The 12273-nt window shown below is 43.5% G+C and overlaps 1 protein-coding gene across 2 annotated transcripts; it reads left to right on the forward strand.

Annotated features, from left to right (window-relative positions):
* Positions 1-3583: 3583 nt before the first annotated feature.
* LOC136482709 (uncharacterized) lies at positions 3584-10020 on the forward strand. 2 transcript variants are annotated; one of them, XM_066479909.1, is made up of 13 exons: positions 3587-4074; positions 4260-4318; positions 4410-4493; positions 4592-4885; positions 5067-5206; positions 5663-5750; positions 6378-6560; positions 6722-6883; positions 6980-7173; positions 7410-7560; positions 8713-8875; positions 9221-9303; positions 9440-10020. In XM_066479909.1, the coding sequence occupies exons 1-12, from the start codon at positions 3675-3677 to the stop codon at positions 9283-9285; spliced, it is 1983 nt and encodes a 660-aa protein (XP_066336006.1). In that variant the 5' UTR covers positions 3587-3674; the 3' UTR covers positions 9286-9303; positions 9440-10020. The 2 variants fall into 2 exon arrangements, 1 of the variants encoding a protein (XP_066336006.1); XR_010765172.1 differs by lacking the exons at positions 9221-9303; positions 9440-10020 and having other exon boundaries at positions 3584-4074; positions 6980-7096; positions 8713-8850.
* Positions 10021-12273: the final 2253 nt, after the last annotated feature.

Genomic DNA, 12273 nt, shown 5'->3' on the forward strand with positions numbered 1-12273 from the left:
TAGTTGCCGCCTGAGAAGCGGGCCAACGCCTCCATGTCATGGCACACGTTGAGCGAGGTGGAGCTCAGAGTGGTACAAGGAATCGAAGCAGGGGAGCAAATCAGCCACGAGGAATCAAAGCAGGAGAGCGAATCGGCCTCCAGTATTAGCGAGGGTGAGGAGCCACCACCCAACCCGCCCCTGAGCTGGAACCCGTTGCTGAACACGTCACGGAGCCGGGCCGGCGCCATCTCCGACAGGTACAGCGGCACGGCCTACTCTTCATCATCCGAGGCTACCTTGACATGTACACGACGCAGGCGCGGGCGGTCTGGCTTCAACTCGTGCCGCATCGGCGCCGAGGAGGAGCTACTCATGTGGGCGCTGGACTCGCGGCCCACGGAGAAGCTGCCGCCCATCCTTGCTGCCGGCCGCATGCCCCACCGGTCGGAATCGGCCGCGCCGGTTCTCCCCTGCTTCGATCGCTGGCCCAAGCCTGAGCTGTCCCGCTTCTCAAGCGCCAACTCTGATCTCCGCCTCGATGGGAGCTGCGCGATTCGCTCCGCCTCTGAGCTCCGTTCGACAGTGGGCGCTGCGCGAGGGGGTGATTGGAGTCTCTGCAGGAGCTGGCCCAAGCCCGGCCCCAGAAAAATGACCCTCTTCCGCGTTCCTGTGGAGCCTGGCTAAGAGGACGGTTTGGCGAGGGCCTGGCTAGGAGGCGTGTTCAGACAACCAAACATGTTCAACTTGGCCCCGTGGAGCCTGGCCGGGCTGGAGCCAGAGAACCAAACATGCCCATGATATATATATGCAGTTCCCACTTCTCACGTGCTGACCTCTGTGTGACTGACTGATCGATTGTCGTATACTCACATGGATGACCAGCTGGAACCAAATTAACCACCTGAATTTTTTGTTGGATCCGTTTAGAACCCCGCAGGAATTTTTTAAAAGCATTGCTGCTCAACGTTTTAAAGCAAAGCATCCATTGCTCATTACGCTGGGCCGCGCGCGGGTGTCCATAGTCGAAGCAAAGCTTTGCTCAACGTTTTAAAAGGTTTTAAAAACGTTTTATGAAGGACTTATAAGCTGGACGGCGCATTAATCTTTGTCCAAGCTGTATTCATGCGAGCTACTAATTGACACACCTCACAGGTAGTTGTACAACGGAGGTAGATCATCAGCCATCCATATTCTCGATCGAGTGTCGTTGTCGAGCTAGTGTGGAGGTTCATCTAAGCTCAGAGCTTCCTTGTGTGATGTGACGTGATGTTTACCTGTTAATAACCACCAATGCTGTCACTTCCAATCCAATGCCAGGACAAGATCCAAACCGTTCAACTGTTTGTTGCTTACAGTACTTGCTTGAATAATGCAACGTGTCCACGTCTTACGTGTTCTCATTGGGAAAGCGTAATTTCAGGATTACCTTGTATTCCCGTGCACCCTTTGGAAACAAGTTGAAACGGATTCAAATTTGTGTTTTTGTATGTGATTGGACGAGTCACTGCCTTTTACAACTGGGATTGGACGAGTTCCATTTCAGCATCTGGATCTAAGTTCCATCGAGCTCTTTAGAGATTGTATCCCTCAACTACCATCCATACCCTGTTCGCTTGATCGTTTCTGTGGCTTATAAGCCGGCTGATGCTGTTTTGTTGTAAGAGAAAAACACTGTATCATGGCTGATAAGCATGGCTGATACGATCAAGCGAACATGTATTGTTGAGATTTGCCGGTCTGGAACTGTGATAATTGGTATCAAGAAGCCTCAAATCCACCACAAATTTAGTTCAGCCCTAATTTATAATTGTTCATCGTGCTGGTTGGCATCGTGTGGATGGATCGACTTGTGATTTCCAACACTATGGCTTCACCAACATCCACACCTCTTATTGATCGATCCCACGTCTACGCCCATCGATGCCCTCTCTCATAAGATGGGCTGGATGGTGCGAATGATAGAGGAGAACCTGGCGCCTGGCGGGGATGAGTTGCGCCCCTGCTGCGTGAACTGTTGTGGGCCTAGGCCCTGGGCCTCCTGTGCTGCGTTGTGGGCCAACACGACCGGCCGCCCGGCCCGCAAGCTCCGCCAAATAAACAAACGACCTTGCGAGTCGCGACCCGCATTAGATCCCTTGACTGCGTACATGCGGGTGTGCAGGATGTCGTCGGAGTGCAGGATGGCAGCGGCGAAGGAGAAGGTGGCCAGGGCGTCGGATGATTACACATCAACAGGCATCAGAGGCTTCCTCCGATAAAGCCGCCCCGCGTCTCCGAATCCTTGTTCCACGCGTTCCCCAAACTCCGAGACGGCGAGGCCACGATCAAGTCGCTTATCAAGATCCCGAGGAGGGAATCCTGAGACTGTACCAGGAGGTTCTTGTGTAATCATCCTTGTCTCCCAATGCAGTAAAAGTAATTCTGTTCCCCAAACTACGGGTTGTGTGCCAGTAAAAGTAATTCATGTTGAACTAAATTTCTAGTGAATACTATTCATATTTTCGGCTCCAAAATAATTTATTATGAAAATACATTTCATAATCAATCTAATGATATTAATTTGATATCATAAATATTGATATTTTTTATCTATAATTGATCAAATTTAAGATACTAAACCATGATACTGCGTTAGAATTGTATTCTTTTCTGGATGGAGGGCCTAAAACTTTAGGCCTCATTTTAAAGTTGGCACTTTTTTTGTTCCATAATCACACATTTTTTCTAATAAGTTGAATTGATTCATGTAAAATTCCTATGCAAATTCCTACGTTCCAAAAACATGTCCTATATTGTCACTGAGAAAGCGTATTTATTTCTTAACCTAAACAAGAATACAAGACAAGATAATGCACCATGTACACCATTATTATGCATGCCAGCATGTGTACCCTTTGCGAGGGTTGACGTTAACCAAACTCCTAATTAATCTAAAAAATCTGTACAACGTGCTATACTACCCTGCACCGAGATGAGAAGAACTGTAGATTGGTTCAATATATAATCGAAGCTAAAATTTGAATAATCAATATCAATCAAGTTTTTTTGGTTGGGCGTAGTAACTTAACTTCTAAAGCTAAAATGTATATGCGCTCCATAAGTTAATAATCTACATAAAACCATATGAAAACACCTAACATGTACTTGCACCGAATCCCTTTACGCCGCCGAATAAACAGCTGCGCAAAACTTTTAATTAATTTATACGCCATGGAATAAACAGCTGCGTAAAACCCTTTAATTATCTGTTTTCTTGCCGGCATTGCTGACAAATCACAATTAAATTGGTTCGCTATTCGACGATATACTTGAGCACAAGATAATACATACGTGTTTGATTGGATCCAATTTTTTTTTGTTCGAACTCCTGCCGGTTCGGTTTTTTTTTTTTTTTGAAAAAAATTGTACGAAAGCTAATAAATTTGGATTTTTTAAGAACAAATCATGGCTCTTCTAAACACGGCACCAAAATCGCATCTTTCTCTACGACAGAAGACAGACAACTCAGCCACTCCTCGATTGGGTCCCATCTCCCTTACTTCCTGACATCCCGGCCCCACCTGCCATGCTCACCCTACCCGCCGTCCGTTAATAACGGCACGCCCAATTCGCATTCACTCCCTTATCCGCCCGCCCGCTCGCACACTGCTTGCGCTGCTCTGCTCCCCGCCGCCGCCGCCAGCCGCAGCGCCATGGCCGCCATGGCGCCCTTCTCCTCCGCCTCCTCCTCACACCCCCCTCGCCTACCCTCCAAAACCCTGGCGCCTCGTCATTCCCGCCCGCTCCACCACAGGTCCCCGCCCGCCGCCTCCGCGCCGCGCCCGCGCCCGCTGCTCCTCTCCTTCCCCGCGCCCGCACGCCGCTGCGGCGCTGGACTCCGCGCTTCAGCCGCGCAGAAAATCTCTGCTGATTACCAGTTCGATGAAGAGGAGGAGGAGGAGGAAGAGTACGAATACGACGGCGAAGAGGAGGAGGAGGAGGAGTCGGAGGTGGATGAAGATGAGGAGGAGATGGACGTGGAGGCGATGGAGGAGGAGGCCCGCGGCGCCGCCGCCGACCTCGCGAAACGCCTCGCTCGGGAGCTCCACATCGGTGAGTTCCTCGTGAGACGCGGCTCGTCCTGTTTCTGATTACAGTAGCATCGAAATCACAATCCCTGTTTGGCCGCCTATTCTTACAGAACCTTTAGAGTGAAATGTTCTGTCTGTTTTTCATAAGAGCCACTGTTTTGTGCACTAGTTCATTTTTCAGTAATCCATACAATAATTACATTTCAGATGATGATGTCAGGGAGAAACGAAGAAACATCAGGGATAAGACATCTGTGTCTAAACATGTCAGTATATATACATTGCTGTTCTACTGAATGAAGAACTCAAATCCTGAAAAAGTATTCCTTTGATGTAACTGGCCTATACATGATTCAGATTCCAGATAATCTTCTTCCGAAGGTGGCAATTATTGGGAGGCCGAATGTTGGTAAATCTGCGCTGTTCAATCGTCTTGTCGGAGTATGTCAATCATTGCTCAGAGGAGTGCCTGCATTATTGATCACCATACAACTTTCAGACCAGAATGCAGAAGTAAACTGAATTATGATTTCTTTCAGGGCAATAGGGCTATAGTTGTTGATGAACCTGGTGTGACAAGGGATCGCTTGTATGGACGATCTTATTGGGGTGATCAGGAGTTTATGGTTATTGATACTGGTGGGGTAATTACTTTGTCGAAGTCTCAAGCAGGTGTGATGGAAGAACTTGCTGTCACCACTACTGTTGGTATGGATGGGATTCCTCTCGCTACTAGAGAAGCTGCTATTGCAAGGATGCCATCAATGATTGAAAAACAAGCAGTTGCAGCTGTTGATGAAGCATCCGTCATACTATTCATCGTGGATGGTCAGGCAGGTTTAGGCAATTACCTTTTCTTTTCAGTTCTGGGAAGTGGTTGCTTAATATTTGAATTCACATCGACCTTAAATAGATCTACTTCTAATACTTCCCTTAAACATTTTTTGACCAGATATTGTTGTTCTATAATTTCTTATGTAAGTTTTAGGATAATGGTGTGAAAACATATTTCAGGCTGGTCTTGTGGCAGCTGATATAGAGATTTCTGATTGGTTACGACGCAACTACTCTGACAAGTGTGTTATACTTGCTGTCAATAAGTGTGAATCTCCACGGAAAGGGCAAATGCAAGCATTAGACTTTTGGTCACTAGGGTGAGCATATTTCTGCCTCTCTAAAATGACGTATTGTTTTCTATTCATTTCAAAATATGTACAATAATGTATGGGTTCTTTTATGTGATACTTTGTACAATAATCGTAGTTAAAACATGACACTAGATATGGCTTATTGCAGCACTGCTCAAGTACAAAAGCCAAACAACACGCATGGAAAAAGTAAAAATACTTACTAGTAGCTGTTGTTTCATGTAAATTATGAATCAGAAATAAACTGTTTCGAGAATTTAACATCCTAAGCTCATTTGAACACCCTCTAAGGTCAAAATGTTTCTAGAATCAATTGTACGCAATTCTCCAATTGTGCTGTGATTTTAAAGCAACTGGACATATTAACAGGGACATCTGTATTTTGTTGATGGTTTGCCTTTTCTTTTACTGCCCATTAGTCAACCAAGCTGCTCATCTCATCTTTCTGCTGTTTCCTGCTAGGTTTTCTCCTCTGCCAATTTCTGCTATTACTGGCACAGGAACTGGAGATCTCCTTGACCAGGTGTGTTCAGAGCTGAGAAAATTTGAGGTATGGAAATTGGTTTACCCAAACACTTGTTGCTTAATGCTTTTTTCTGTTAATGACTGAATGCTAATGAAATATTTATGAATAAAGATTGGACAATATGACCATAGTGGCGCAGCTACATGGCACTTGACAGTCGAAGCAAAACAAGTATAGTTACTTACTAAAAGGCTAATTGATATAGAAGATTTTAGAATAATTGAAGGCTTGGTACTGTTCGGTGTGCTGATTAGCTTAATCCCACAATATCGGAAAACAAGATAAAGCTTCTAGAAAGTAGAAAATGCACCAGAGTGGAAACCCCACATGGATTTATCAAGTATATCAAGGGAATTTTCTTATATGCAAACGGAAAAACTCATACTCCCTCATAGAGTCATATGTTATTCATTTGTCTACGACATGTGGGACCCCCACACTAACTGAGAGTGGCATGTTACGGATTTAGGTTTTACCCAGTGGCTTGTGAGGAATTGTCCTATTTGACTATGGAAGCCTTAACCTTGCTTCAGAAATTTATATCTTTTAAAACTCTTGAATATCTGACTTTTCTTTCCTTTTTATTTTCTATGTGAAGATACTTTAATACTTTGTCAATTTCATAGCTAAAGTAACTCATGGGTATTGCAGGGATTGGAAGCAGTTGAAGAAGAGAAAAATAAGGTTCCTGCTATTGCCATTGTGGGAAGACCAAATGTGGGGAAAAGTAGCATTCTAAATGCTTTGGTTGGAGAAGATAGAACAATTGTGAGCCCAGTTAGTGGGACAACACGTGATGCCATTGACACTGAGTTTACTACAGCAGATGGGGAGGTCTGTTCCCAACACTTCTGTTAATGTTTAATTAATTCTATTGCTGTTACAATGTTCCATTGACCACACTAATTATGGTCACTTAACAGAATAAAATTGTGACTTAGAAAGCTTGATTCTTTCACAGGAATATAACAATAATTTGCTCAAATATGCTGCAGAAGTACAAACTCATTGATACTGCTGGGATCCGGCGCAGGGCAGCAGTTATTTCTGCTGGCAGCACAACAGAATCACTTTCGGTAAAGCGCGCATTTCAAGCAATTCGGCGCTCTGATGTGGTTGCCCTTGTTATTGAAGCAATGGCCTGTGTTACAGAGCAGGTATGTTAACTACGAACACATGTATATTTAGACCCACGAAGAGACATGATTGTCTTGTATGTTCATTTTAACACAATGAACTCTTGTTGTATCAAGGATTACAAAATTGCAGAGAGGATTGAGAAAGAAGGAAAGGCTTGTGTCATTGTTGTGAACAAATGGGATACAATCCCAAACAAGAACCATGAGAGTACAACACATTATGAACAAGATGTAAGAGAAAAGCTTCGCATACTTGATTGGGCACCTATTGTCTACTGTTCTGCGACTAGTGGCACCAGTGTTGAAAAGTAAACTCTTCATTTTCATATACCCTAATCTACCTGTATCTCTGTTTCTTTTAGACTTGTGAAATTTTTGTTAAATCTGATAACTTTTGTTTCCCCTCAACATTCTTAGTTGCGCATTACTGTTACCTGTGATCTATAAACACCTGCTTTGTATAACCCCTTTATGATGGTTAGCTTCCCAAGATATCGTTCCCTGTGTTCATATTCTATAATATGCTGTACTAAATTGTCTTCAGGATAATTTCTGCTGCTGCTTTGGTTGAGAAGGAAAGGTCTAGAAGACTCGGCACCTCCATTCTTAATCAAGTTATTAGAGAAGCTATAGCATTCAAACCACCTCCAAGAACAAGAGGTGGCAAAAGAGGTCGTGTCTATTACACAACACAGGTAACTTCCTAACTTCGTTCTCAAGAGAACAAACTTGTTTTTAATAAGCTACTGTGTATATGATACCATCTTCATAATACAAGATGAAATTGCCGCTACTTCATTTTTTTCTACCATCAAGTTTACAGTTCCCAGCTTGCTGACAAAACAATCAAACAAGAATCCTCAAAACATGTCTGAGTATTTGAAGATGTAGGAACCATCTTTCTTTTGCCACCCAAAGATAATTAGATCCCTGAAATGCCGCTGAAAATTAAATCTTTTTCAGTGACACTTTTTCCTAATGAACACCTCTGTTTTGCATTGCTGCCAGCTCCTCTAGGCTCAACTGTTAAGATCTGAAAACTTTTTAGTTTTTCCTAACAAAAAATGGTCTTTCCCTTTCTGGGTTCACATATCATGGCTCTTCTCTCTATATGTTGTATCGGACAACGATTCATAGACCAAAATGTTGCAGATCTGCCCAACGAATTTTTAAAGAGTTACCTGCATATAGAACAGGATAAGGAGGTTACTTTCCTCTGAAGACGATACCACTTCCTCCTCTTCCAGCTTCCTTTTCGTGGTTGTTGATAAAGGTAGATGAGGTTGCTTCTTTAGGGAAACTTATTGGAGGCAGAGGTTCTAGGAAACATCAATGCATGTCAGACAAGCCATGGTGGTAGATGGTGCTCGGTAATATTACCGGCCATGGTTTGTAGGTCGCAAGGGCATCTTGGGAGAACGCAATGTGTGACCACAGGGCACAGGCCCACCACCGAGGTGTCCATGTTGTGGCAGCTTGTAAGATTTTGAGTTGGGTTGTGCAAATAAAGGCAACCATTTGAAAAGGAGTGGTACAGGAAGAATCAAAGATTATTTCTAATGGCATTTCTAAGATTTGTTATATTCAGATGAAAATTATAGGAATTTCTCTTAAATAATTCCAATATAACAATTGATCCAGCTCATCGGCCTATATATCTTGTTAATTCAACCATAAAGGAACAACAGTATCTAGAAATAACTAGAAGCTCAGTTGAGAAGATTTCAACTTTTCAAGCTAGCGATTCGAAATCTTTTTACTGCTTTCAGATATATTTCAAAACTAATATCATTAAACTCACTTGTGCATTCTTCTGGATCTGACCGAAAGTTATTGCTAATTTGTAGGCTGCCATTGGTCCACCAACATTTGTTTTATTTGTAAATGATGCGAAGCTCTTCCCTGATACATACCGCCGTTACATGGAAAAGAAACTCCGGTCAGATGCAGGATTTCCAGGCACTCCTATTCGGTTATTGTGGCGTAGCAGAAGGCGGCCAGACAAACGAGGTGAGAAAATACTGATGCACATAACCTCAACAATTTTAGTTGAATAGATATTTTAATAATTAAAACAAACAAGCAAAGGAAGTTCTGAGATCAGTGAAATTGGGAAAAACGAATTAATATACTGCTAGCTTTGGTGAAACCAAATATTAGTATAGCTGTGATTAGCAGCACAAGTAGTATCGTTTTGGTATCAACTTTTGTAGGATTCATATTGATTGGAAGTCTAGTACCCATGAAGTTTCTTCAATTGATGTGTCCCATCTTTTACCCGTACTATGAATTTGTTGTTTCCTTAAACTGTGTGGTTACTAAAACTCTTTACTTCATTTCATTTGTCCTTGGTAGGTAAATCTGCTGATAGTAGAACGCAGAGCCCAGGAACCCCTAGCAGAATGGTTATAGCTGCCTAACTAAATCACGGCCTCCAGGTACCTCTCTTCTTTTGTTTTTGCTTTTAAGAAAATAGAAGCATGATCTTTGTTAAGACAACGCGCACTTAGAATCAATGTACTGGCTAGCAAATGTGGAAATTATAAAATGTCAACTGTTTGTTGTCTATGGCAGGGCATGAAGCCTCCCTAAATGCTTGCCACAAGTCAAGTCTAACACTGATTTTATTGAGGCGGTGGCAATTGCCTGCTTCAAGAACCTGAATGGGCTGAGATGTTCATGAACTAGCTCGTATTTGGTAATCCAGTATAAGTATATGCATCCATTTGTTTTGAGGTGTAGAAAAAGCATGGAGCAACTAACAGGGGGATATATGGTTCGTGGATGTCTGGAGCTCTGTTGGTAAAGTGTGAGAAAATTTATTGACTAAACTGTTGCTTTCTCCCTCTGATCCATAGTATGGACGCAACAAAATCTCGAAGGCATGGATATGGTACAATCGTTCAGCTCTGGAACATGGCAGATTGTAGCAAAACAATGTCGTTAGAATGACTATGTAAATGTAATGGTAGACTGACTTCTGGAATGTGTGGGTAAACAATGGAACGTAGACTCAATTTTGTGCAGTCAAGCAACCCCATTGTTTACCTTCACCAAAGTTCATCTCTCTTGCACGTACTAACACCAACAATCTCATGTTTTACATTAACCATTGGGAAAACAGCATCTCACTTATTTTATTTTGACTGAGAAAAAGGGCTGCGTCCCTTCAATTATGAAAACAGCCAAATACATTGAAGAAGGCCTCTCAGGTTCAAGAGTCAAGATAGCCCACCTTCCTATTCGACTTATGAAATCGAGTACCGGTATTTTACCGGATTGTGGGTAGAAGAAGGAAAAGGCAGATGTGAGTGAACATTGCTAAAATTATGAAGACAACCATTGCGCTCCACCTCAATATCGTGAAAAGAAAACACTTGAAACAAAACAAAAAGAGATTCTGAAGAAATAGTGCTTGCCATTTGTTCTGTGATGTTCGTAGGAGTGTTTGTAACGGCTTGTATTTTTTTAGGAGAGTTTGTAACGGCTTATGAGTTGTGAACTGCGACATTCTGCTAAACTGTACGGGGCACGCAGCCAGCCCATCGGACGCTTGGGGAATGTTGCTCGTGTAAAAAAAGAAGAGACTCGTGTGTGTTTTTTTTCTCTTCAAATTACACCTTATAACCCAGGCACCCACAACGCACGCATATATTCACCCTTATGAACGCACGCAAACTACTCTTATGAGTATTTTCGAAGACTGGACCGATAAATCCTCTAGATTGACGAAATCATCCTAGACGCCTCGCTGCGCCGTCTGTCACTGAAAGCACAATGTCGTTAAATCCTAAAAAATTCTTTTTTTAACAAAATTCTAGAAAATTCGCTCCCACACAGAGTCAAACCCAGGACCTAAGATGTTATTGAGCCTCTTATAACCACTGGGCTACAGGCCCTTTCACATAAAGAGCCTGTTCGTTGGTTGGTTTCTGGGCTGATAAGCCCGGCTGGTGCTGATTTGTTGTGAGAGGAAAACACTGTTGGTTGGCTGATAAGCCCTGGCTGAAACCAACAAGCGAACAGGCTGAAAGACTAGTGTGCGTGCTACCAGCATACCGAGGCAGTGCTTAAGGCCCATGGGCTGGAAGCAGCGGGACTATACCTTGCTTATTCGCAAGAAAGGAAAGGGAGCACGGACGGATGGGCTTTTGTCGTGGCTTGTTGTGCGTAAAGATATAAAGGTATATGTGTGTTTATAGTGGTAAGTGTGCATACGTATTATGGACGTCTGCGTTGTACTGTGTAATTCTAAAAAAAGATAAAAATGTATATTGGAAAAAGTCATTTTTACTTTCTTAAAGTTTAAGTATCATTATAGTCTAATTTTTCTTCTTAAATTCCGAAACCAAATATCTTACCTTCATGAACTTTCAAAACCGTTCAAACTATCTCTTGAGCTTAGTTTAGAGTGGTTTTGAAGATGGTTTTATATTTTTCTTTAGTTAAAAAAATAATATGGAAATGATACGCCATGGGCGTCCGACGGACTGCCCGGGCCCTTGCTCCACACGCCTTCTCGCGTCACCTGCACCTGCTCCATGCACCTCACGCCTCGCCCGCCCGCACGCCCTTGCTCGCTCCCGCCCGTGCCCTCATCCACATTGCCCGTCGCGGAAGAGGAGGCAGGGGAGGCCTGCGCCTGTGGCCCCATCGACCTCGCGCCGTCGGCAGGAAGGGAAGGCCTACGCTACTACATTTCCCCACTAGGTAGGGTGTGACTGCCGGCAATGCCGTGTTTCAGGCATTTTCGGACATGTTGCAAGCCTATGTTTTGATTGTTTCAGTAGTTTCAGACGTATGTTTCAAGTGTTTCATCTATATGTTGTATATGTTGCTATGACTATACACGTATGTTTCAAGCATATTTTTCAAATATTTTCAGACTTATGTTGCAAGTGTTTCATCTAGATGTTGCAAAACTTGATCTCGGTGTTGCAAAACTAGATCTGGATGTTGTATATGTTGCTATGGCTATACACGCATGTGTTCAAAAGCTTGTTTCAAGTGTTTCATCTGTTTTCAGACATATGTTGCAATGTTTTATCTGGATGTTGCATATGTTGCAAGTGTATGTTCCGAATGTTTCTTCTATTTCATGCGTACATTGCAATTGTTTCATCTGAGTGTTGCAAAACTAGATCTGGATGTAGGTGTTGAGAAAGCCTAATCCCCTGGTGGCCCAGTTGTTGTGGCACCCTGGTGTGGCGAAGATGGAGGCCGCAGACACGAGAGCGGCTGGGATGGGCGCGAACATGGTGCATCGGGCGGGATGGGATGCACGGGCCTCCATTCCACGTGCGTTGGGCACAGGCACGGGAAGGTAGAAGGTTGGTCCAGACGATTGCTGCCTTTGGTGCGGGGATGAGCTCGGGGCGCGTATCGGGCGCGAAGCGTGCGTTGGGCAT

This window comes from Miscanthus floridulus, chromosome 9 (assembly GCF_019320115.1).
Source record: "Miscanthus floridulus cultivar M001 chromosome 9, ASM1932011v1, whole genome shotgun sequence".
Taxonomy (NCBI): domain Eukaryota; kingdom Viridiplantae; phylum Streptophyta; class Magnoliopsida; order Poales; family Poaceae; genus Miscanthus; species Miscanthus floridulus.